This window comes from Solenopsis invicta, chromosome 1, assembly GCF_016802725.1.
Source record: "Solenopsis invicta isolate M01_SB chromosome 1, UNIL_Sinv_3.0, whole genome shotgun sequence".
NCBI classification, from domain to species: domain Eukaryota; kingdom Metazoa; phylum Arthropoda; class Insecta; order Hymenoptera; family Formicidae; genus Solenopsis; species Solenopsis invicta.
In genome coordinates, this window is record NC_052664.1 from 19182094 (window position 1) to 19209266 (window position 27173).

Consider the following 27173-nt stretch of genomic DNA (forward strand, 5'->3'; position numbering starts at 1 on the left):
TGTTAATATAATCAGATCATTTTTTTTCAATGTATTAATTGTACGGCTCGCGCATAATATTCAACTTGGACGGAAACTCAGACGCAGCGTTCACGATTGAACGAATTCGTCGTTTCAGCATGGCGAAACACAGCAGACGCACATGTTACGCGACATCGTGGTATAGCGATGCACGTAACTGTTGAGCGGAGAGACCTCAGAGATACCGGCTGCTATTGCGGAAACGACGCGGTTCGCGGAAGACACATTAATTACAAGGGTGCGTGTGCGCACCCACGGAAATTAGTAATAGCTCGGTCTGGATGTCTCATACCGAGAGTAATCCCGGATTAGGGATTGCTTCTAACGGCTGATTGCATTTCCGCGGAATATCGCGTAAAATGGAATTCTTTTTCCCGTCTGAAACCATCGTGACCTAAAAGATCTGAACCCTGTGCAGGTGTCGCGCTCCTGAATAACACTATTTATTGTTAATTCAAGACGGCATAAAATAGCTAAGTTACATCGTGAACTCGCCATTGCTAGATTGTAGAAAATGTATAGCTTATCGTGTATCTTTACTCTGACGAAGACTTCGAATTCTTCGCTTAATTGCTACAACTACTTGACGAATGATGCTGGAATGATAATCTGGAATTTTGAAATACTCGCAGGAAGAACGAATATCGAAACGCGACGATTGAATCGTACGAGCTATGCTTGAAATAACGGTGACAAGAGCAGATCCTGCACGAATGGTTTGCATGCATAATTATGGATGAAGAAACGAAGCGTACTAACGTTAATGTAAATCTTGTGTAGATATATATGCGAAGTAAGAGGTACTCCAGTTACGTTTCGCTTTGAGTTACGTCGAACTACATCGCGCGAAAACTACGATGCATACATGAGAGTGATCTGCGCACTTAGTGCCATCGAGTGTCATGAATATTTGTATTAAATAAGCTTTTTCTGATTAACTTCTATTAAATATAGTCTCTAAATCTCGTAGAGTGAAAAATCACTCGAAAAATTGCACAGGCTTGATTTTGACTTTTTTTAGAGTGACGTTTCGCTCCATGAGATTTAGGCCAATATTTATAATTAAATCTTATTTCAAGATTGTCCTGAGTAATGTCTTAAGATGTCTCTGTGATTGATTGATGACATCTTAAGACAGTACTTGAGATCATTTTAAATACAAGAAGCAATTATCAATATCGACTTTAGAGAGCAATTTTCACTTTTACACGGATTTATTTGAGATTTTTGTAATATTATACTTTATGTGCTAATTAAATTCATTAATGTTATTTTACTGATCATATTCAAAACACAAAGCGTTCTCGCAGCAATATTGGATAACCTACAGGCATTATGATATTAAATTACTAATAAAACAATAATATGCGTCACGGTATCTGAATCGTAGGAAAACAGGAAAGGCTAAAATATTGAAACAATTTTCCGTGTAAAAGGTTTAATCTTCTGTAACGTTATGAGTGATCACTCAAAAGTCAGGTACTCATACATCTATATTTTTTAAATACGTCATTTAATAAACGTTTTCCATTTGCTAATTGTAAATTTTTTTTTCATAATCAAAAAATTATCGTAGAGAATTAAACGCCATAAGAATTTGGAATATCATAAATTCTTTATATCATAAATTAACTTTATTCCTAAGAGATTTATTGTCTTAATAGATAATAGACAACACTTTTGATGCATGTTTAATTTCACAATACATAATTGATTTTTAATATTACAATCGATTAAATATAAAAGTAATAAAAATGATTAATGCTCCATAAATGCGTTGTACGTACAAGGAATGATCACATCGTTGTAACTTTATTTTTAACATAAGCGTAATAATTGCGTGAATCATTAAATGATAATAATAATCTTCTTCCTGTGTTATCACTCACGAGATATCTAAATAACTCGGTTCTCATAGCAATTTATCATTTAATAAAGCAAGGATAGATCGCAAGAATAATACTTTAATTGCGTTTCAGGGAATTCCAGGCATGAAGCCAGAGAACACATGATTGTTAAATCATCGAGCATCATGCCAAACACGTAGTTCAATTCAATTTGCGCACTAATCACGGAACAAAACCTAATTTTACTGACATAGATTCATGTACACCAATATTTTAATACATTCGTACTAAATAAGGTTTGAATTTATTTGTTGACCAATTCTCTCAATAAAAACACGAGCGTGTGTGTGTATGAATATGTTATTAGAGTTTCACATATTTTTCAACGAATCAGCACTCGTGAATTCAATACTTGCTTAAATTCTGTAATTTCAAAGCTTACGTAATTTCAAATTTAATTACTGAAATTTCAAAGTATATTACATAGCAATAATACGTAATTAAAAATTAAATATTTAGGCAAATTTGAAGGTACTGACTTTGAAGGTACTAACAAGCAACCTTATTTTAATATTTCGTAAAGTTTGTTTTAACCAAATTTAAGTTTGTAATTACAAAGATATCTTGTAAATTATTTAATCGTTTAATTAAACCTCGCTTCCATTAAAAAAATTCTTAAATAGATGCGACAGTCTTGCATAACACGACTAATAAACACTTAACAAAAAATTATAAAAGTTTGCAACGTTATAAAATTACATTTCCATAAGTGTCATTTTTAATTATTAAAATTTGAGAGAAAGCTAAAATGAACTTTGATTTTCACATGTTCACCTTTAATTAAATTTTATATACGTTTAGTAAAACGTATATACAACCGTATATACAACATCAAAGTAGCATAGGTGTACAATTATAGAGAAATTTAATCCTTTGAACACAAACGTTTGTACTCAAATGCTGACAGGGTAAGGACGGCTTTTAGAAAGGTTACATACTTTTAATACAATATTATAACATTATATGAATATAGGAAATGCGCTTTGTAAACTTTATTAAAGCATGGATTTTGATATGATACAATTACGTTCCTATAATTTCAAAAATTCAACAAATAATAAAATAAAATAAAAAAATTAATAATAAATAATTTAAATCAATGTTTTATTAACAAATCTAAATTATTGCAAAATGCTCAAATAACATTCAATTTTATATTTTTTAAATGTTAAAAAATTTTAATTTCACGTTTCCATTTAAAACATTTTTATCGTGTAGATCTATGCTCATTTAACTCTAGAATGGATGACTTTTCATCCAAACTAGTATTTACGTCAGAAAAATATGAGTAGCACTTTAGAATGAATAGCACTTTAGAATGAATAGCACTTAAGAAATCAAATTATCGAATTATTTCAGGACCAATACTTCTAAAGCACCTGAAATCTTTTCAAAGTTAATTATGTATTAGAAATGGTCTTAACAGCAATTAATATATTTGTTTTAAAAAAATGTATTAAAAAATTGAATAAAAAATATAGATCTATATGCAATTGTATTTTTATTCCTTAAGAACATTTTAATATTTTAGTTTTATTTATAACTAAGAGAGTTGCGGTCTTCTATTTTCGTCGCGCGCGTACCTACATTTTATTTATTTCAATGTCTCTTCCATTTCCAGTTCCGCAGACGGAACGAGAGAGACATATCGCCCGAAAACAATGACGGTATTTCAAGCTCGGAAAGTACATTCGCAGGTGCGAATGAGTCGTAATTGAACAGAGCTGTGGCGCAAAACCATCTTGCTTTGTGTAATGTGCGTTTTTAACCCGATTCAACGTAACTGGAGCACAAAGACACGCTTCACTCGTGCTCCGTTTAACGGAAACACTTCATCGCTCGTGCATCTTCGGAAAAGATGAGCATTAGTCGCGGAACCTTGAGTATCTCCAAAGTTCCGTACGGAATAAACTCACGCGCTGCAAAATATGCATTGCTAAAAATCGAAATATCTGAGACATCAAAAAGTTATCGCTAATTTATTTATCTTCTACTAAAAAGTGCCCGGAATTATCTCTTTAAAGGAAACGGTTAAACTGAAATCGGAATTTCTTTTTGCCGCTCAGTCAAATAGTTAAGAAGTATAACTTGAGCGTTAAGAGACATTTGTATGAGGTAAAAAAAAATGGCAGGATTTGTGAAAAGACAATTCAGAGATTTTGCACCGATAACGCACAATCTCGCACATCGATATTGTACGCAATTTTGCGACTAAAACTCAAGAAATATCATTCAGCAAACATCACCAAACTTGGCCCCCTGTGACGTTTTCCTGTTTGCAAAACTCCAATTACCGTTTCGTGGAAAAAGTTTTGAATCGACAGAGCTGTAACTGAACATTCGTTGAAAAGCTGAAAGCCATATCCTCATTGGCTTATGAAAAGTGTTTTGAAGAATAGGTAAAACGTTGCAAAGAATAGATTATTTCAAAAAAGACAAAATAAATATCCGATTAAATATTAATTTGTGTTTTGTTTACGAACAATAGCAAAAAAAAATTAAAAATTTCAACCTTTAAACAATTACATTTGCATCAAAAAATGTTAAAAAAAAATGAGTACAAGAATTCCTTGTATTTAAAACTTAACACGTTGATGAATTGCGCCGAACATTATCTCAACTTAAAATACGATACTAACATCTGTAATTAGCTGCACATAACGTCATGAAAATCGATCAAAATTATATTTCATTGAAATTTTTAATCCAAACTCTAGTATAAACATTCACGGTTTAAATTACGGTTACGTCTTTGCAAGAAGCGCTAAGTACTCGAGTTTGCCATCATACAACTTCCAACGTTCATAATGTTGTGCTATCAGCTTTGCTCGGTTTGCTGGCAAATGGCAGACGACATGTGCATCTGTGAGTGCATACGTAATGCAGGTTCGGTTGACACTCATTCTCTAGACAAACAATGGGAGGGTTTGCTTGCCAAAGAGATATGGTCTTAACTGTTCATGAAAACACAGTAAGCCTGCAGCCAATGGTGTTACGTATATTGGTAATTATCAGGGACGGGAAGAAACGCGTGTTGCAAGGAACAAATCACTGTTACTTTTTAATTTTTTTGTATCTACGATTTGGTAATGACGTTATTTCTTATCTTTGAAAATCAAACGTAAAGCACAACATTTTTGTTCGATAATTAGTGTTAACGTCATTTTTATAATCAATAACATTTTTAAAAATTAACATTAATTTAAATTTTAGTATTATTAATAAAGATTGCATTCCTTTGTATTATTAAAGAATTGTAACTGTGTGAAACCTACTGAAAAATTCGTCCAAAAAAAAATTTTTTTAAAGCCTTCTCATTATGCAAAAAGAAATCGATTCATTTGTAAATTATTAATTTTATAACTTTCTACATAAATTTTAAATTTTAATTAATGCTATCTATAAACTTTTCGTACAATTTATCAATGAAAAATGTTAACATCAAAGATATCTGTTCCACAAAAATTTGTTCGGTGACAAACTCACCTATTTTCCAATAATATTATATCAATTATCAAATATATTGCATGTAAAAATGTCGATAATTTTTTATTAGCACCAGAATATGTTAGAGTTCCATAAAACAAAATTATAATTTTAATTATTTTAACACGAAAGTAAAACAAGACCTGACATGACGATAATAATGCCGCAGGTAAAGGAGGAATTGCCAAAGGATGGAATGTGTAATCGTTGAACAAAGGGCTGTAATGTCGGGCAAAGAAGTAGACTGCGTGCGTGTATATATATGTATACATATGTCGCCAGTAAGAAGCGTTAATTACTTTTCATGGTATAGAGGCACGCATACACGTATAAAAGTGAACGTATACAAAGTGCCACAGCACTGTTATCTGTCAACGACAGGTTCTTTGACAAGTCCGGAACTAATTTTCCCTTTGCGAAACTTCTATAAAAGATCACTCGTTGCTGAAGTTTAGTATTAAATATTAGCAATTAAAATTCAGCGAAAGAAAGGTCAAAATTAAAATCTTAAATTACTTTCAAAATCTGAAAATATAATTTAACAGATAATTCAAAGTTACTATAATAACTTTATAATTGGTACATAAAATTTTTATAAAACGTACAACGGTTCTATACGTATCAAGAGAACTTTTTCGTTAATTTTTCTAATTCCAAAAGAAGGAAAAAAGAAGGATAAAATATCAAATTGCTTCTTTTATTTATGTGAGTTTTACTTTTGCTATTATTTATATATAAGAGGAAAAACAGGTTGTGAGACATGTGTGGAATGGTGAGATACTATTTATATCCTGTATAACTCGCGTTGAATTCTAAGACTAACAATGAAAATTACTTCGTTGGAATCTATTTAAATATTGTAGGATAATAATAAGTCATTAATGTTCACTGCGTTTTTTATAAAAGCTAAAGTTTAGTTTTGCAAGTAGCAGCGATTTTTACAGGTGTATACTCTACGTAATTTTGAGAAGTACGTTAAATATTGATTTTTTAACTTTAATTTAGCTTAAAAGTCCTGAATGTGGCTTTCAAATAATGTAATTAAATTTAACGTGTGTATTAATTCGGCATATGAAGTTATATCATGTAGTGAGTGGAGTCATGAGATAATCGTGAGCTATTTGCATAACAAGCGTTAAGACCACTTTTGTGACTATACAACCTCATAGTGAACATTGCTTACTATATAGATACTTAAATAATTAATAAAGCAAAGAAGACATTTAAAACAATTTTAGAAATTATTTTAAAAAATTAATTTCCAAATAAAATGTATTTTATTAAGTGTTTATGAAACCTTATTTTGTGTGAACACTTATTAGTGTGTAAGATTGACAAAGAATCATTAATTTGTGATTTTTTTATAATAAAAAGTGACTTTATAACATTAGTTGTTAGTCCACGACTCTCCTGCTATCCTAAACCCACCTTTTTTTCTTTCTTCAGTGAATTACGTTCGTTCTATATACCCGATGAACTTCTATCTATAGAATGATTGGTAGAACTCAATGGCTAACAAACTGGTGTTGATAAAAATTGTATCGCGTTAATATTTACTAAGTTATTTAAAAAAAAACAAATTGGTATTCCATCAACCCCTTCCTTCCTCCATATCTACATTATAATTTTTATTTGTCAAGTCATATTCTAATAACAGGTTTTTATTCAGTAAATAATAATAATAATAATAATAATAGTTTATTTCTAACAACTTAAATTAATCGAAAAGAAAAGAAATCGGTAAAATTCGTGTCAAAACAACGCGCACGAATGTTAAAACTTTCTTGTAAATAATACAGGAACGTTTCGTTCTTTCTAGTTTGGGTTGTTACCAATCTATAAATTATTATTAAGAACATGAATTTTTCGCAGCGTTTCGAAGCGTTCTTAAAATAAAAAGTAGCTGCCTCGCTACTTTTCGTTTTTTATTTCACGAATCGATTTTCCGTTCTATCGTGAAATCAATTTTGCAAGAAAAAAAAATCAGAGCCTCGTAACCACTTGAAACTGCGTGCGTGCACACCAGTTGATAATTTAAAGGTTAATAGGAACGAGCGTAATGGCGGGACGCTCAGTACAGATACACACATCGCGGAAACCAGTAGCGGCGGGTTCCCCGGCCTGCTCGGGTAAAGCTGGGTCGTGGTGCTATCGATCTCCGCCCACCTGGAGACCTCTTTACCCTGCTTGTAGGAGATGGCTCGCAGGATGAGTGTTGGGCCTCAAGAGGAGGATAGGGTACCAGGAGAAGGTAGGAAGGATATAAAGAGAAGATGTAAAAGGAGGATGAAGTAGAAAGATTGTGCGTATTATACATATATACATATATACAAGAGGCACATATATACTCACGACACGTCCGCCCCCGCGGGATTTACCCCGAGAGCGCACCCTCAACAATAATCGTTTTCCCGGAATGCTGAGGAAAACGAGTCCGCGCACAGTCCTCGGAGTAAGACGCGAACAAATCGATTCCGGGCCCTGCGGCAAATTTATTTCGCAAGAGTGCCACCAATCGCGGAGTCACGCACCTCGATGAACGTCCCGCGAGTGACAACCTGACGATGATGAAAGGCCTCCATTCACGCGGTAGATTAGTTCCTCGCGCGAGTACTTTCCGTTTCAAAAGATCCGAGACTTCTTCATCTCGCTTCTGTATCCTAGCGTCAAATGTGTACTTAATAAAAAATTTAAGCGCAGGTTTATTTACGAAGCTCGTTGGCTTGAACACACAAAGATTGATTTACACATGATAAAATTACATACAAACTGGAAAACGTCTTGTTTGCATCATTTAGAAATCTGATGGATTCAACCGATACGTCTGTTCAAAAACGGACGAATCAAAAATCTCGTAGGAATTACCAGATTATAGTAAAATCTGTCAAACGTTTCTGTTCGTAATAACCAGAGTCCTATTATAATAAGAAATTCTGCTTGCTTTGAGCTCTGCTCACCAGAAACACTCGATTGAATTTTGTTATTATAAGACAATCAGATCATTTTTCACAGTGTATGATTTAATTTTGTCAAATGTTTTTATATTATGCCATTGCCAGTGCGAATTTATATATCACAAAAAAATATTTAAAAAAGATACATTGCAGATAAATTACGTTAAGCACCGTAATCATTTATTCAAATCGTTACTCTTTATCGAGATGTTTTGCTTTTATTACGTTCCATCCCAGCATCAACACTCGATTGTAGAGGTCCTACTTAAAGCGCGACTGAATTTGAAATTCAACTGGCCGACTTTGAGATTTTAAATTCAAATTTTGGTAGGATTTTAAGTCGTCGCGACGCAATCGGGGTAAGTGTTACGATGGCGTTTCGATAATGCAAATGGATAGACGAGTCAAAGTGAGTTACGTGCTCCGTGGAAAAATATTTGGTTTCTATACCAAGTAATCCCTGACCGCTCTGTTTCTGTATTCAGGAAAACAATCTGCATTTGCGGTATGACACAGTTATTTCATCGCATATCTGATTTTTACAGCTGATAATTGAAAACAGTTTAATGCTTGATGTAAATCGAATCAGGGTGTCCAAAATACTCAGAAAGTTTCGGTAACATGTTTTTCTTAACGTACGATGTGCAGGTAACGATTTCCAATATTGTTTACTGCATGTGCAAAGTCATAATAACTTTTATAAAATTTTAGAAATTTATGAGAAAAGTAAGAAACTCTTATTACAGTAATGTAATGTATACAAGTAACAACATAAAACAATTCTAATAATTGCAAAAATCAAAGTAACGCTATTATTTTATACATCATAAGCGCAGAATTTTTCGAAAGCCAATCTCCATATACCTCATGTGCAATTTTATTACGATGTATACATTAATTAAGTTCAATTATTAATTTGAGCAAAAAACAGACAGAATTAATTTTATTAAATCTTTATACAAATTCAAATTTTTCTATCCTTAATTTTGAAATTCAAAAAATAAATATGTTGTCTAAAATAATAAAAAAATGTAATAAACAAAGTAAATTCTAAAAGAGAATTCAAATTTCATAATTTCCCGTATACATTTGCATCTCATTTTACTTTCCATTTGAATATTAGCTGTCTCCAACTTCTAAATATTCCAATTGTTTTTGAGAAGATAATATCTAGCCTTAGCATATGTGACAAAATATTTGTACGTCATTTGCACGATCGAAAACACTTCGATGCCATTACTTATTCAACGCTGAATAATCAATGTAGAATTGTTTGTATGAGCTATCATGTAAATATAATTTTTCATGTTTTTGCTACATAAGGACAAATTTATACTTTATCATATTCCGTATAATTTAATATACATTTTCACTTAATGAATTGAAATAAAGCTATTAAGAGATAAAAAATGCACAAAATTGCTTAAATATTTTGAAAGTACAACCTTATAAAATTCATTTATATGTAACAAGTAAATTAAATAATATAAAATTGTATTTACATGAAATAAAATGTACAAAAATAAAATTAGTTCACCTCATTCAAGAATGTCTTGTAAATTGGTTATAAATGCAGAATGCTATTTTCCTCAAATTCGCAATGTTAATCGCGAGACAGAAGCAAAAAAAGACAATTCTCATAATTAATTTCTAAAAAAAAAACTTCATAAAAATACTCTTCCTATTTATTTAAAAATTATTCACACACGCATAAGAATATTCTTAAAGTGTGAAGTATATTTCCATCAAAAAGATAGAATATCTTTAAATTCTCTCAAATTTAAAGAGGATGGAATGCACTTACGCGCACAATAGAAATCGTGATCTAATTGGATCAAACAAAAATTAATTTAACGTAAAAAAATACGCATGTAAAGATTAAGGAATTTTTACAACTCGCTTACACTCGCCGAAATATTTGGCCGACCTATTATATCAACCTTTACTTGGGGTGACTATATTGAATGCGATCCCTCTTCAACAGAACTCTTCCGTCAATCGTCTCGTTGACCACAAGTACGAAACGAATCTCGATAGCGAAATATGTAAATCACAATTTATTCGTAAAACAGATACGATCGTTCCGACAGGGAATAATTGAAACCGATCCTTTACGCAGACGTGCTCGTCCCACGGATAAACATGCAAATCCACAAGGGGGGGTTCATGGAAGTACAACGCCGCACGTTCCGCCGGCCTGAGTTTCCCACTCTTTTATCACTCTCCTATTACGTATATACTCCAATGGTGTGGAACATGTTGACGTAAAAGGGGTAAAAGGAAGGCGGACACGCCGGCTGGGAACGGAAAATATCCGCAAGACGCAGAGATGCGTCACGGCGCGGCCGGTGTAATAAAAACGTCGCTCGGCGACGGACGGGGTGATCACTTCCGCGGCCTGACTCTGTACGGCTTTTTGTGACCCCTCGATACGCCACAGCTGTGTCGAAAGTATATTTTTATAACATCGCAATTTCGCCGTTACTGCACTGACGCGATCTAACTTCACACGCGCGACAGGCATATGCGATGTGACACGCGTGTCGTGACGTGCGATTGCGTCGGGACGTCGGATCGTCAACCTTCGTACATTCCTTTATATACTGAGAGGAATATTTGATGAGATAGACCACACGTTTCCCTAAATAGTGATCAAATAAATTTTATATAGATATATTTAATTGCTAACAGTTATTTTGACCAAACAAACAATTGTTTTTATACAATTTCAAATGGTACGTTAAACGTAAGTTTTTGGTACCACTAGCTACAAAATTCATTTGATCTTTATTTAACTAAACGTTTGATTAATATTTCTCTCAGTGTAGCACGTCGTGCAAAATGTACGATGCGGTAGGTTAAGAATTCAGGAAATAATGTAAAAGTACCAACCAATAAGTCAGTTTGATGGCGCGTTACTACTCAATAAAAACCGGAAAACACGCCATTATCGGTATTATTACTGTCATAAGAAACTTACTATCATAACAAGATTGTATTATTTAAAGTGTCACTACACAGAAAAAAATTGGTATCAAATCAACAATTTATTGTTTCATATATCAACGAGAATACAAAATCTTCTTGGAAGAATTTATAATTTTAAATACACGTACTTTGCTAACATACAGAAATTTTGTTTCTTCATGTAAGCAAATTATGCTCTTTTGAAATTATCAAATTCTTTCAAGAAGATTTTATATTCTTGCTTATATATGAAACGATAAATGTTGATGTAATATTAATTTTTTTCTGTGTATTATTAATTGTATTAACAGTAGCAAGATCAAAATAAATATGAAAATCAGTATTTTTAAAAATTTATATTAAAATCAATTATTAATTTCTTTAATCGTATAAAATTTACATCTTCCAATTTCAAAATTGCGCAAATATTTCAAATGTAATTTTTTATAAATTTTCATAAAAATTGCATGTAAATATTTTATTCTGTATGAAACAAAATATAATACGTTACTTGCCTTATCTTTAAAAACTCTGTTTCTACGTGAATGCTATGACAAACTCGTCTCGTTAAAACCATTACGAGGGAGATTTCGCGGACATATCGGTATTGTTATTTCAGTTAAAAGAAAATAAGAAAGATGATCCGGAACAGTCCGAATTCGCTATCGCAACGGTACTAGTTGATTTACGTTTCGACTGCTGAACGAAAACACGCAGAGAAAAACGAGGAAACGAGAAAAAGTACAGTGGCATCGTGTCGTGGCTTGGTGCGTTTCGCTGAGCGAAATATCGCACCGCGAAGGTTTATTATCGCGTGAGAAGAGCGCGAGATGGTTTTCGCGTTATTTATATCCGCGCGTAAACGCCGTTACCCGCGAATAATAAATTCGCGAGCGATGGCATTAAAATGCGGATCCTCGCCGCCGTAGGGGAAATATGCGAAGCGTGTTTATACCGCGCTATTCCGCGCTGTCAAATATTTATATGCTGTGCTTTATCTTTTCAAAGGATTCGTACGCTATACAACTCGGGAACGCTGATAAACGCGTATCGATCGGGGAGAGGAAGAGAAAGGGAGAAATGGAGAGAAAGAGAGCCGGCGGGTCCGATTATTTCTGCTTAGCGAAGAACTCGGCAAACATCGGTTGCACGACTGTAGAGAAAGAGAAGCTATGGCTCGCATCGCAAAATCGCCTGTAGTGCGAAATTCATCGACTCCGTCCGTAAACTCACTTGAATACCCGTTTACCGTAGTTCGATTAAAGCGTCGGCAGCTCTACTCAAAGTGAAATAGAAATGCCTATTGCAGACGTAGAGACCGCATCCACACATACCCCACGCTTTAACGTTATACGCAATTGTTTGAGTTTCAAGTGCAATTGTTTCAAGTTTTCGTTGTCTAATGTCGAGGATATACAAAAGGACATGCTAGATATTTGATGTCCACGTTTAAATTTTGGGATTTTCATCGATATATATGTCACACTATGATGATAAACATCGTATATCAATATAATTGATTTAAATCGGTAAATCTCAATTTAAAAAATTAACGACTTATTAAAAATCACTACAAGGATACGTTTTAGATCATACACCAATACCTTGGTAAAAAACGATTTTTAATTTAAAATAATTAACAGTATTGTGATTTTCATGCAGAAAATTATTTATTTATTTATGCATTAAAATTAAGATTCTTTTTGAATTTCTTAATCTTAAATATTTGTAATGGAATCTCTCAGGAAAAATTGCAAGCACTATAAAGGTAACTTGAAAATACAATTTAAAGTAAGTTGTTTCTTTCTAAGTGAGCATTTAAGATTTAATTATTAAAATTACAATAACGGAAAAGAGAGACTCGAGGCAGTGATGTTAAAAAAAAATTTTTAATTTTAAGTAAAGTGTCGTAAAAATTAAGTTTCGTTCTTTATCTTATTTTATTTAGACTTAAATCAATTAACTTGCTACGTATTGTTTTATATGTGTATATATGTATTTATAGATACATAATAATAACACTTAATAAACGTAGATAATTCATTTTAAATAGATCATTGAACAAGACATTCCCTGTAACAGATGAATACAAGGAAATTGAATTTCTCTAACATTATTAGTGAACGATGAATAGCGGCAGAATAATGATAAAATGAAACCAGCAGATGGACATGGGGGAAAAAAAACGAGATGAAAGAGATGGCTTTGTATCGTGACTGTCGTGTTTAATATATCGTACCAAAGCTTAAAGCCATTGAATTCAATAGAACCATGTTATCTCTTTGACGTTTCTAAAGAAAGAAAGAAATATAAAACATATAAAATTCCGATCTGTGTAGAGCAGTTTGATTTAACAGAGCGATCAAAGTTTGAATGATACGAGAAAGCTCAGCATCTACGGGCATTACCTTATTATCGTGTAATCATGTAATGTTAAGTTTAACGTAAGCATTTCCTCGCTGACGTATCGACCGGTTCACCGATCATCGGGCCACGCAAAAGCAATATACCGTATGCCCATCTGAATCGAGAATCGTTTATGATAATCTCGCGCTTCGGAACATGGCGCAGGATAATCCCAGGACAAAGTCGAAAATAATTGAGGCGGTCATTCCGTTGTAAGCGGTACAGACACGCCTCGCGTTCGAGAGGGCTGAGAAATCAATATTCCGCGTCTCTCCCGTGACAATGTCCGAACGTGGGCAAGTTATGACGCGCGCGCTACCAAGGCGACTGTTTTAGAAATTGGAGCAGGTGGCTATGATTAATCGAAAACTTGTAGCGCTCACGCTCAGATTCCTATTCTGATTGAAACGCAGCGCGTACGCGAATATTAGGGATTCATGGAATTACCAGCGGTGTTTAGATTAGTCTGATCTAAGCATCAGCAAGATTGTTGACGCAATGCCAAGAGATAGTTTGAAGAGATAGTGTAGGTATCATCCCTAAGGCTACTCAAGTATTACGTGGGTCTAGTTGACTCGAGGCAATTAAGCTGGATTTGTTATTATGTACCGTTTGATATTTATGACATTTGATATTTTGATATTTTGCAATATTAATATATAGGGCCATTGTACCAATCGCTGAACAATCAGCAGTAAATAATTATTTCAGAAAAGTATTAAAATAATAAGATTTTAAAATAATAAATTGCAAATTAATTGTATTTGTCATGGTCTAATTTTCATAAAGATTTTATATGTTAAATTTATATATTAAAATATTTTTTATTTAAAAATTTAATTACATAAAAATTTTATTTATACGTTTATTGACTAATGCAGTGACCCTATGTACATTTAAAAATTTTAACAACTAAAAAATCTCATTTACAAATCTTGCAAATTGTTTAACATAACTGAACGTCGCAAATTTAAAATAATTTTACAAGTACTACGACAATCGTGAAATATTCAAATACTATTTTACGTGAAAAAAAAATATAAATTTTTTAAATAGTCGTTCTAAATCCGTTTGGAAGGTTTATAGGTCTAACCCCGCTGGAAACACTAATTAAAGAGATTATGAAATATTAAGTCTTAATTGCTTTAAAAAAGGTCAAACGCAGCCTCACTGCAGGCATTGTAAAAAGTTTTTAGAAAGTTTTGAGAACAGTGTGCGAGTTTGGAGACATTTTATCGCTTCTTTTTATAATTTTTAACGATATTATAAGTACCCACTTTTTATATTCGTTATGAAAGTAAGAAATAGAAAAGTGCATTAAAGTTTTTCTTCCAGATTCGTTAACATAAGATTTATTACTGACACCATTTATTATTCCAGAGTCGCGAGATCAATAATAATATTTAAGTTACTTTAGTTAAAAATTGAATACTTTTGTTTAAACATTTATTCAATTTATAATTATTGACCCTATGATATTAATCCGTAATTAATATCAGAATTACTTAGTTAAAAACAAATGGTTTTATTTAAATATTTATTTTTTTAACTGGCTCGTGGTCATTGACCCACTTATTAATCTCTCTTAATTCGTAATATTAAAATTATTTTAGCTATTATTGCAACACATCACGAAAGATAATGAGCCGACAGAATGCAATATAAATAAATTTGTTGAATATATAAAAGGTGTAAATAAATAATTCTTCATTATATTGTCTAAAATAATGTAAAGACAAATGTATAAAAAAATTTTTTCTACTTAGGAAAATACTAAATATGTCAATTTATTAACGCACTATTGTCTGTTAATGCAATGTTCTGTTGCAAATGAAAAAAATTTACGCCGACGGCAACGGATTATTTTATGATAATAAAATTTATTAAGAGCATTAAAATCATTCCTGCGATATTGCAAATACAAATTATTATACATCGTTGTTTATCAAGCATGGTACGTAAATGATTGCATATAAACAATAAATACCCAAATAAATCAAAAAAGTGCTGAAACATGTTTGCTTTTATAAAAACGGATTGTAAGAAAAATATGAATCCGATTAATCGTCTACTCTAATTAATAAATTTCGATCTATTCAATTTCATTATTGCTTGAAGAATATTATATTGATCATTTTCAATTAAATACTCTTATTATTGATTTTGCGACTCTTGAATAATAAATGGTATAATAAATCTTATGTTAAAGAATCTGCAAGAAAAACTTTAAAATAAATATACAGAATCACGTCACTGACTCGAATGACGCCATTGAAATTTGTTTTGTGATTGTAATAAAACACGGCTGATTAAAAGCATCTAAACATTATTGGAAAGCACCGTCAAAGTATCGAATAGTTCCATCAAAGGAAATAAACGCATATAATATGATTTTCCGTAAAAAGCAGTTCCCAGAAATCCATATATTGGCAATCTGTCAGTGCCCATAGCTACAATCATTCTTAAATTGTTACTACAATGTGACAATGTAACTGTAAAATGATAAAATCAAATAATTTTAGGTTGTAATACAAAGCGTTTTAGTTTTGTACGACTAATATTAAAAATTCAAAAAATGATAAAATAGCGTCATATAATTATATAATTTGTAAAATAGAGATAGCCAATACACAAAGAAGGTGGTTTGGTTTATATTAGTAGTGTAAATCAGACCAACCTAGAATTTCGATGGCGTAATTCAGATCATTTGCAGGTCATTCGCACTTAATTTTTTGGTACATAGAAATATTTTTATTTATTTTCAACTTTTATAAACGTTTTCGCTTTAACTTTACACAGAAAAAAAATTAGTATCAAATTAACAATTCATTGTTTCACATATAAGCAAGAATGTAAAATCTTCTTGGAAGAATTAATAATCTTAAACAGACATAATTTGCTTACATCAAGAAAAAAAAATTTTCTTTATGTAAGCATTTTGTTTAAGATTATAAGTTCTTCCAAAAAGATTTTACATTCTTACTTATATGTGAAACAATAAATTGTTGATTTGATACTAATTAGTTTTCTGTGTAAAGTCAATATTGTAAAGTAGCGAAAACATTTATAAAAGTTAAAAATAAACAAAAATATATGCTTGCTTATATATGAAACAATGAATTGTTGATTTAATACTAATTTTTTCTGTGTAGATAAAATTCATAGTCTTATCCAAGATCACTTTACTTTTTTTTCCCTCAAAAACCACGTCACAAATTTTAGTTCTCGCTTAAAGTGACGTAATTCCATAAATTTACCTTAATGCACTTCAGCTAAACGTTTCCAAATATCGCGCTCGCATTGCCACGCACGGCATGTTCACGTTATCACGTTGATTGCGCACAAAATGCAGGAGCCACCTTTTATTTTTGCAAAACACGTCGCGGTGACTGGTGACGAAACAGCATTTCAAAACATTCGTCAAAGTGTGATGCTATGCAACGTGAGGCTAGAAAGCACCGTCAGCCGGTGCAAAATGCGTTGCAAAAGTTGTAACACACCGACATGGCGGCTATTGCGGAAATAGGTTTCTGAAAATTTCATTCAACGTCGCCGCGACGACCGTGCGCGCGACCAACGTTTCGAAAAATTCAATTCGAGTCTTACCTTTCTCGACATCTCGCAGCACCCTGGCCGACACCACGCCACTCTTCTGAAACAAACAAGTGAGTGTTTCATGAAGGAAAAGTTGCAATATTGATTCTTTCGCGGGAAAGAAATCTCTGCCTTGCAATTTCGTGACAGGGTAGGAAAACGTAATAACTTTGCTTTCCGATCTCTCTGCTTGTTTTCTTTACTGTGCTAAAACACACAGATATACTTTATAAATTATATCACAAAATTACAAAAGTCAAAAAGAAGAGAGAGATAAAAATTATAATTTCGGAATTTTTTATTCCGAGAGTATGATTTCAAAAATTGCGTAAACCTCCAATTCAATTATTCAATTCCACGGAGAAGTCGAAAAATCTGAAATATTTTTATTTAATTTTCTTTTCGCTACTATAAAAATAATAAGTTCTTAATGGATAATTTTCCCGAGATCGCAGGCGTATATACGTAGCCTAGCAAAAGATGCGACAGTGAGATTAGATTTAGTCATCAAATCTACTCGCCACCGTCTGCCTTTTACGGTAACGTGATTTAAATGAAAATTTCATTAGCGAGTGAGCAAGTGACCACGTCGAAGCTCCTATATATGTACGTATTATACATGTAACTGCCTGGCCGAAGCGAATTTAACGCGTGCATACTCACAAAAAGATGGCCATTGGTAATATTAAAACTCCATCTTTTAGACATCCCTCAAGAACCAAAAAAAATGCATCATTAATCTATATTAATGAAATTTTAAATTCGAGATTTAATACGAAAGTTGAATACGGTCGCCCACCAATAGATGCTCAACACATTTTCGCCCAAAGCAAGTTCTCATCATATTCGACAGGGAGCTATTATGTATGGATTTTCCGGTATATATCCTGTGTAATATTAACGAACGACGAGGAACCTCCTGAAATTCAACGCAAAATGTACTCTCTATCATGCAAATAATTAAATAGATAAATCAAAGATTACAACACTGCCATCCTAAATTTCACCGCACAGCACAGTAGCGCGTTATATCGCGGATCTCGAAAATGCACAATCGTTTTCGATATTCCCTAAAGCGGCCGCTACGTTGTTTCCGGCAGATTCTACCACGTTTATGCGCGTTTTGTGGTTATCAGCGGGTCGGTCCAAACTCGTTATTTACCTATTTATCGTATCACCCTCGAAACGCTATCAGAATTATTACGTGACGTGTGTATAGTGATACGCGTGTGTATAACCATCTATTAAAAAAAAAAAATTGGCCTCAAATTAGTTTCATAAAGATAATTTCAACTTGAGATTTTTTCCTATCTTCAAGTAGGATTTACTTTATTCTATAATAAAGTCACATTTGAAAAAAATTAGCCTAAAATTAGTTTCATAAAGATAATTTCAGCTTGAAATGTTTTTCCATCTTCAAGTAGGATTTATTTTATTCTATAATAATAAAGTCACATTTGTAAAGTTGACATTTTATTTCCTCCACCAGAGCACGAATAAATAACATCTTTTTGCTTTTAAATTTCATCTTAAGTCAACATGTAGATAGTGACAATAATGCTTTAACATTATATTATCGATTCATACGCGTGGCAAAAGTTCACGCTAAAATGTAATACGAAGTCTTTTCTATGTGCGCTGCAAGAGCAACTACCGTGACGTGTGCACGATGAATGGGCAAAATGCGCGAGCGATAAAGGGATAAATCCACTTAAAATCTCATCCATTATATCCGCTTTCTTCCACGGGGGCACTCGTGTTTCCCAGTTATTTAAAAACCGAGATCCATTTCATCGTATGGACCGCAGCTTCATGGTAATCTCCGCAGTTTCGCAAGCCGGTGTGGCAAACTCATTATATTTCCCACCGTGCAAGAGAGCACGCGAGACAGAACGACAGACACACTTACGCTCGAATATTCCTACCGCAAGAGAATCAAGTTTTATTAGATAGACGAGAAAACCTGTGTTCGTTTAATTTAATAATCTAACAGATCTTAATTTTTCCACGCTACAAAAAACAACAGTATTAATTCGTGTTTATTTTCGAATATATATAATATTTTCAATTTTTTTAACGAGACGGATCAATCCGAGAATAATTATACATATATTGTATAAAGTTTTCGAGAGCACATGTTTGAATTTTTATATTGTAATGCAAAGTAAAATCTAAACCAAGTTAAATGTAAAACGACACGTCAGAATATTTCTTCATATTTCAACAAACGTAAAATATACAATGTTTTTGATTATGCGCGCCTTTCTACATAAAAATTGAAATCGGTTGCTTCTAGAAAATGTGAATTTTCTTCTGCACTTCAGTATCGAGATACCAGTGTTCTGGAGTGTTTCGAATACAGCAGCGATTTCGCTGATCGTTGCTTTCGTTGCTACGAATAAATGGATGCGAAATGTTCAAGTGCCTTAGTGCCCGCTGTTTGTATTTCGCGAGAGACAGAGCGACAGGTTTATACGTCGACAAAGCAAACCGCATAGTATTCGTCGAAGTGTATTGCGTTCCCGTTAATTTTATCTTCGTGAGAGAATAACAGTATATACAGTTTGCCTGTTTATTCCATGTATGGTGATCGTGTAAATGTGAAAGAAGATTTTCAAGGAAAATCCTCAACTTGAACGAAAGCTGCGAAATGTTTCTTTTTTTTATTACTTTCTCGTGACTTTCGCTCTATCCGTAAAATTTTCGTGTTTAAATAACATAGAAGAGCTATTATATTCTCAATGAAGGAGAGGAAGAGAGATCATTGTTATACATACTTTATCTATCACATCTACGGGCAAACACTGGCGCACAGCCTAGCGTCCGCCAATAACAGGGCCGAGCAGCAATAATTATTATCAGCGGTGCATCAGCAAAGAGTTAATGGACAGAGGCAATATGTCATTTGATCAATATTTATTCTTGATGGTCGCATGGTCATATACACAAGTGCGTGCATATCAATTTACAATGTGTATTAAATAGGGTTTGTAAAGCTATATAAAATTCTTTTTAATTACCTATACATCAAATGAGATAAAAAGTTAATGTTTCATAAACAATGTAAAAAAATATTAAAATTAACATTTCATCAGGTAAGTTTGCCCATAACGTTCATACAACTGTATATTTGGCAATTATTTAAAAAAATTAACTATTAAAATAAAAAAAAATATTTTATAATTCGAATACTGATATTTGAAACATCGAGAAATGTCACACCTTTCTTACTTATCATTATTATTTTAGCTGCAAGAAATAAATGTAGGTCACGCAACGGAATATCAAGCTCATCAAAGATGAGAAGAGAAAACAGATGAGATTGCAAACAATAATTTCTTAATGTACATGTTAGTTTAGGTCGTAATAAATCAATTAGTTTTATCATCTTTCGGAGAAGAGATAATCGTGGGATAATACAGTCGATCGGAATACGATAATTTTCAAATCGCAAAACGTACTTGTACAACTATTCTGAAAGCAGAAGGTCCGACAATCGGAGAAATTTGATGATTCCACGAATCTAACGGTCTGGCGGACCAACAGGTCTCCCGTTTTCCCCGGCCATACATTTGTCAGAGATTCAGCAGTGACCTCATATAAATCGCGGTATGGCAAATGGAACTTCCGGTGAAATGCGCGAGGAATGTCGCCCATCGCGGTCGAAGGGAGGCAGCAGCCTTACACGCGTGCACTGCCTGACTTGTGTCGTCGATTACTACTTGTCTCTCAACGCTCTATTTTACGAGACATCTCCGTAACAGTTACTTATATCTCAAGGCACGTTCAACTAGCAGCGCATTCCATACATCGTTTGGTGAAATCTGTCAGTTAAATTACTAAAAGCGTCGCTTGCGACAATTAGAACACCAGACGGATGTAATTCCATCGAATAACCGGGTACTAAATAGAATATCTTTACAGAAATTCAGAAAATTAATTAACTCAAAATATAGAAAGAGAAAGAAAAAAATTAATTAATCTGTTCTTTGATTTATCTCTATCTAATTCAGATATTAATTCATATTTTTAAATAAATAATAATGGCAATAATAATAAGTATGGAAATAATGATGATAATGATATACAATTCGAAATCTATGAATCTATTATATTGAAATTGCAGAAGATTCAATTCATAAAGCTTTAGAATCGTATTGAAATTACAAGCCGGTCTCTAAGTTAATCGACTTTTTATTTTTTTCTTCTTTTCTGTGTCGCAATTTGCTCGTTCCATTTCCTAAGATGTCTCGCGTAACTTTGATGAATTTTAAGCAAACAACAGTTCAAAGAAAGGCCGATAAGCGGATATAGTATCTTGTTTCATTCTCCTCCATTCAATTCGTTTACGAGATGTCGACAGTTTATATCGACAAAAGTCCGACGGAAGTACTCACTGCAAAATACTCTGTGCGATATGTTTTCAAGAGACACGGAGAGAGAATCGTTTCGCTTCTCGCGCGGCCGCGCCCCGAGTTCGTTCTTCCATCGCCATTTTTCCATCACTCGGGATCATAAAACAGGAACGAGCGTTCTTGGCGAGTTTTACGCGAATAATTAAAGTTCAACCGAGATCATTCGCCACGGTTTTATCGGACACTTTCGCCATTGACTTAGACGATGAGAACAAAATTTAGCAACGAGGTAGTTTGATGACAAAAACTGAGAACTTTTACATGAACATAATTGTAAATATCGTTTCTAATTCAAATAATTTTCAGTTTGAAAAACATCTATTTTATTCTTTGTAAAAATTGTTTACATCATCAGCATTTAAATATTATCAAGATTATTGACCATATTTAAGAGATAGCTGTAGTTTAATTTAAGAGATACTTTAAATATTTCACGGATTGTTTCAACCAGAGAGAGAAACTGAAAATTTAAAGTAACTAAATAATTATTTGAATGTAAAAACATCGCTAATTTCAGAATTCTACGTCATCAGACAGAAAATAAATTAAGTAATGAAACTAAAATATTGCTATAGCTAATATTTTTGTTAACAAAGCTCATTTTATTAATTGTTAAAATATAGATGCTATAGAAAAAAAATATTTGCTGCTAGAACCAAATATGTTTAGCTAAATCTATTGTGCTATTTTCTTTCCACAATAGAAATTAATAATATTTAGTAGTGAATTTAGACTGAAAATCTTAGCTGAGATTATACATGCTGCGATGCTAGTGCTTTTAAGTCTTTCCTCAAAAAAAAAAAAAAAAAAATATCAGGTTCTAAAATTTTTATTTTTAAGTAGAAACATATAAACGAAATTGTACTATCAAAGTACATTTTATTTGCTTTCATTTTGGCCAATTTCACAGACTTGACTTCAAACGGATTCTTTTCCAAAAAAATAAAATTCCCTTGTTTCAAGAGAAGAGTAAAAATTTTTATAATGCTGCATCTTTTATTCTATCCCGAGTGGTTTTTCACTTACAAGAAATACAGGAATATTTTACCACACTTATTTGTCGGCAATACTGCGTACAATAGTAAACCGAATGCTTTCACGTGCGTCAAATATTAAGTAATAGCTGTCACTTTATAAGCTCCTCGTGCTAATCTGCTCTTTTTATTTCAATTATAAATTTGTATCTCGCAGCAAATACCAATTTGAACCAACTTTTAACAATGGTAAGAAAAATTTGAAGCTACTGATAATTTAAATGATATTATTAAGGCATTTCTTCGATTTGATTATAAAGATTTTGATTCAAGATCTCTAGTTACCCTCTCACGCAAATAGTAAGAATATCTCTTTTTCATTCTACGTGCAATTCACAATATATTTCAAAATTTAGAGCTTTAAGATAAACCTTAAAATTTAGGGAACACGAAACTCAATCAAAGTCTCTTTTACAAAGATAAATGAAGCTTTCAGAAATTAATTGCACGATAGGAGAAAAGATTATATGTGGTAAACTATGAAGATGGCGAATCCACAAGCCCACGAAATGTGGTAGCTGCGCACTGGTGGTCAAGTTTAAATTAGCTTCGTTAATTAAGCTTCAAACTCGATTTCGCTGTCGTAGCGAGACGGATGGACACACGGTTAGTGACAAATTGTCTTTCGCTCGTCGATAATTAGTTAATAAGTAACGTTAGATAATTTATTTCAGGATTCGCCTAGTTACTCCAAAATTCTGTTGTGTTAAATAGTGATTCGACCTCCAAAGTTATTAATTGACACATTGAATTTGGTCGCACTTAAATCACGACTGACCCAATATTATTGCTGAATTTCCCATCGGCACCTCATCCTAATCTGTCGGGAAGGAAGAGGGGCAGGACAAACTGCGAGAATTCTAGTTGAGTCAGTATTATCTAAAGTTTGGTCACGCTTTTAATCAAACGGATCTCGTAGCTTTGAAGTGAGAACGCATGGTGCATGCACGAAATGACGCAAACGACAGTTTTTATAACGTGAGTTTGTTTTTTGAATTTCAGGAACGCGCGCTTGAATATTTTTTAAATTGCAAAACTATACGATGCAGAATTTTTTAAAAATATGACGCGAAATATAAAATAAAAGTATTCAGTAAAAACCTCTTTTTAATACTACTTTTACATAAAATTTTTTGCGTCATTCTGAACTGAGGTATTTGAACTACGATAAGAAAATCCAAGTTACATTGTTTTATCGAATTAATATAATTCCGCAGAATAATTTCGCTACTGAAATTACTCGCGGAAAAGTTAAATTATGACGATTACGCTTTCCCCGAGAAAAGCGTAATACTTGTTCCTTTAAAGTTTCAGCTCTACTGTTAGTAGCTCGAGTTTTAGAAATAATTCTGCAAAGAAAAACTCAGTCGTACTTGGCGAAGTGGTACACTTACCTGGAATATTAACAAGATATTTATAAGTATATATTTCTTTTCAAATACGAATCAACGAGAATACGATTAATATAATATACATTTCCCTTCTTGTGTAAAACAATCATTTTTCTTTTACGAATCTATACGTTATATCACAAAAAGAAGAAATGCTCAATTTAATTCTAATAAGCTATTTGATTTTGCTCTATTTCTATTTACTTGCTATTTTTTATAATGTCAAAAATTTTTAAAGTGTTAAGAAGTATTTTCATTAACTGTGTTACTTGATTGCAAGCGGTTTACGTTGACCGCGCAGAAATACATCACAATTGCCACATGTAGAAGACAAGTAGCTGAATGACAATGCAGTGCCCCAGTCGTAACATCTTGAACAAGTTAGCATGGATCTCCGTAGTTTCAGATTAGATCTGGCTTACTAAATTTGAATTATACTCCAGCTTTGACTTCGGACTACGTAGATTCGCAAGTGGGTCGGGAGAAATGACAAGAAGTTTCGTTAGTGCCTGTAGAAATAACTTCTCACAAAAATAACTATCTTATAAATGCTACTTTTACCACGTAATTTAATGCTTTCTCGCAAAAATAATTACTTTCCATAATTGGAAAATCTTTTCTTATATTTCCTAATTCGCGCAAATTATCTGTTTTCCTGTCGCGTTGTCTGTTACTGCTACACGAAAAAAATAACTTTGCTAAAGTGTCTAGAAATTTAACTAGATACAGATTTAAAAATAATTATTTTATTGGATAATCGAAATAATAACGAAGAACGTTTAAGCACGATGAGCAATGTTGCACAAAATTCTGACATTCTAGCAACCAGCTTGAGCGTCCTACATAATTATTTTGGTCTAACAAAAAGTTATTTTTAGATTTATATCCAGCTAAAAAAATTTTAGCTTTGACTCTAGCAAAATCATTCTTTCTCTCGTCTGTAAACGCACTTTGCATCTTGTTGCTATTGAAAAATATGAAAATTATAAAAATATATATACAATGCGAGAAAAGCAAAAATGCAAATGTGACGTTAGCGTATGCTTGTAATGCTAGCAACTGCTAGACATATTTGCAATTCCACGAATAAATTTGCAGTATAATAAATATAGTTAGCACATAAAAGGTCGAAGGAATTTATCTCTCTCGAATGTTTTTATTTATTTTTATTAAATGTCGACATCTATTTATGCATTCAGAGAAACTTTTATTGTAACTTTTATTTTTAACTTTTATTTTTTTTTGCCCTGCAGATTTATAAATTACATCACCGTAATCTATAAATTTTACATACTATTCTACGTAGATAACAGACCATTCTATCCTTAGCAGAGGTAAGTGTCAAAATGGATATTCTGAAGTTATTATTTAGATCAAGAGCGTTCATCAAGATATCTCAGCAAAGATCCTTTAAATGTTGGTAATAATCGAATCAGCACCATTCAAATACAGGAATCATTATTACAGCAATTTAGATACTCGTCGCATGTACCAAGTTTTATGAAGAAAGACGTAATTGCCAGATTGCATGGTGGCTTTATTGGATTTAAATTCCTTCATTTATATGTTAATCACAGAGAATCTCGGCATGTCGAGTGAGGCGAGAGTCTCGACGGTTTCGGAAGATCGAGAGCGTCTCCCTCCGTCGCGCTGTCGACACGAGCGGACTCGTTTATTGTTCCATTACGCTGTAAAAAGTTCCGCGCAAGCATTCGCGATGGTGAGCTTCCGTATGAGAAATTAATGCGTTTAATACGGCTCGCTCGCTCGTGGGAGTTGCGGAAGGCGCGCGTCTCGGGAAATCCGGATTGAAAACACGTTTTAAAGGCGCCCACACGGGTCAGTCGACGCGCCGATAAAACGTTCGCTCGTAAACTTTCTGCTCGTTTTGTCCCAGACCCAATGCCAAAATCAGTGGAAAACAAGTAATTCGCTAATTTTCAGATTTCTCGGTTTAGTCAAACGTAAAATTTATGGCTAGACTAAATTCTGTCACGTATCTAAATTAATCCTTCGTCTTAAATTGTAATTACGTTTCATTTACAAAATACTGTTATTTCAGTAGTAAGCAAAATAAATTGTGGCCATAAAAGATTAAGTATTTACCGTAACTACCGTATTTTTCGTGCTCTTTAATTGTCTTACGTTAACTTCTAATAAATTCTATTTACTCACACTGTCCTAACAAAAAAAGACTCGAAAACTCGATCACAAATTACTTGGGTAAAAATGACAAGTAATCAGGGTAATTATCCAAAAATTATACGCAACAAAGGTTTAATGCATTTAAAAGTGCGTGCAGCAAAAAGTTCAACGCATTCAAAAGGACATGTAACGAAAGTTTAACATATCCAAAAATATATTCAACAAAAGCTAAACGCATTCATTGTCCTCTATCCAAATCTCTAAATCGCATTAGACGCAAATAAACATGACGTGGATAAAATGACCAATGTGCACTGCAAATCCAAGTGCGTAAAACATGTAGTTACTTTTTACGCATTTGCATTTTTTACGCATCAAATTAATTTTATGCGTGTAATTTTTATACTTTTTACACGCTTAGTCGTGCATCAATATTAAATTACAATTAGATATGTAAAAAGTACAAAATTTACACGCATATAAATGTGTAAAAAGTAACTACAGGATTTTACACACAAAAAAAACCACACTTGGATTTGCAGGGTGGTCATAGTGAAAAAAACTTGGCGTGTTCGAATCGCATTAAAATGCAACAGTCCAATGCGATCCGAGCACGCCAAGTTTTTTTTGGGGGGCATTGTGAATGCTCCTTAAGGGACAAACTGGCTTTGCGTGTTTGTGTACGTACATGTGAACATTGAAAAAAAAAACGTGAAAGATTTCGAAACCTCAGAATTGAGTGTATTAATTTTAATCGGACAAGGCAAAATTGAAAAATTATATCAATATTATATAATAAATATATCACTAGATATTTTTATTATGGTTTTAGTTTCCGAGTTTAACTGAAAGA

General features: G+C 32.9%; 2 protein-coding genes across 2 annotated transcripts in view; both read right to left on the reverse strand.

Moving 5' to 3' along the window:
• Nucleotides 1-27173, reverse strand: part of LOC105201139 (neurocalcin homolog) — a 203610-nt gene that overhangs the window by 137528 nt on the left and 38909 nt on the right. The gene's annotated exons all lie outside the window — the stretch shown is intronic.
• The window catches only part of LOC105201140 (neuronal calcium sensor 2), a 185967-nt gene that overhangs the window by 120034 nt on the left and 38760 nt on the right, over nucleotides 1-27173 (reverse strand). Inside the window, exon 2 of the mRNA XM_011169042.3 lies at nucleotides 17348-17393. Within this exon, the coding sequence (XP_011167344.2) occupies nucleotides 17348-17393 (46 nt within the window). The remainder of the gene's footprint in view (nucleotides 1-17347; nucleotides 17394-27173) is intronic.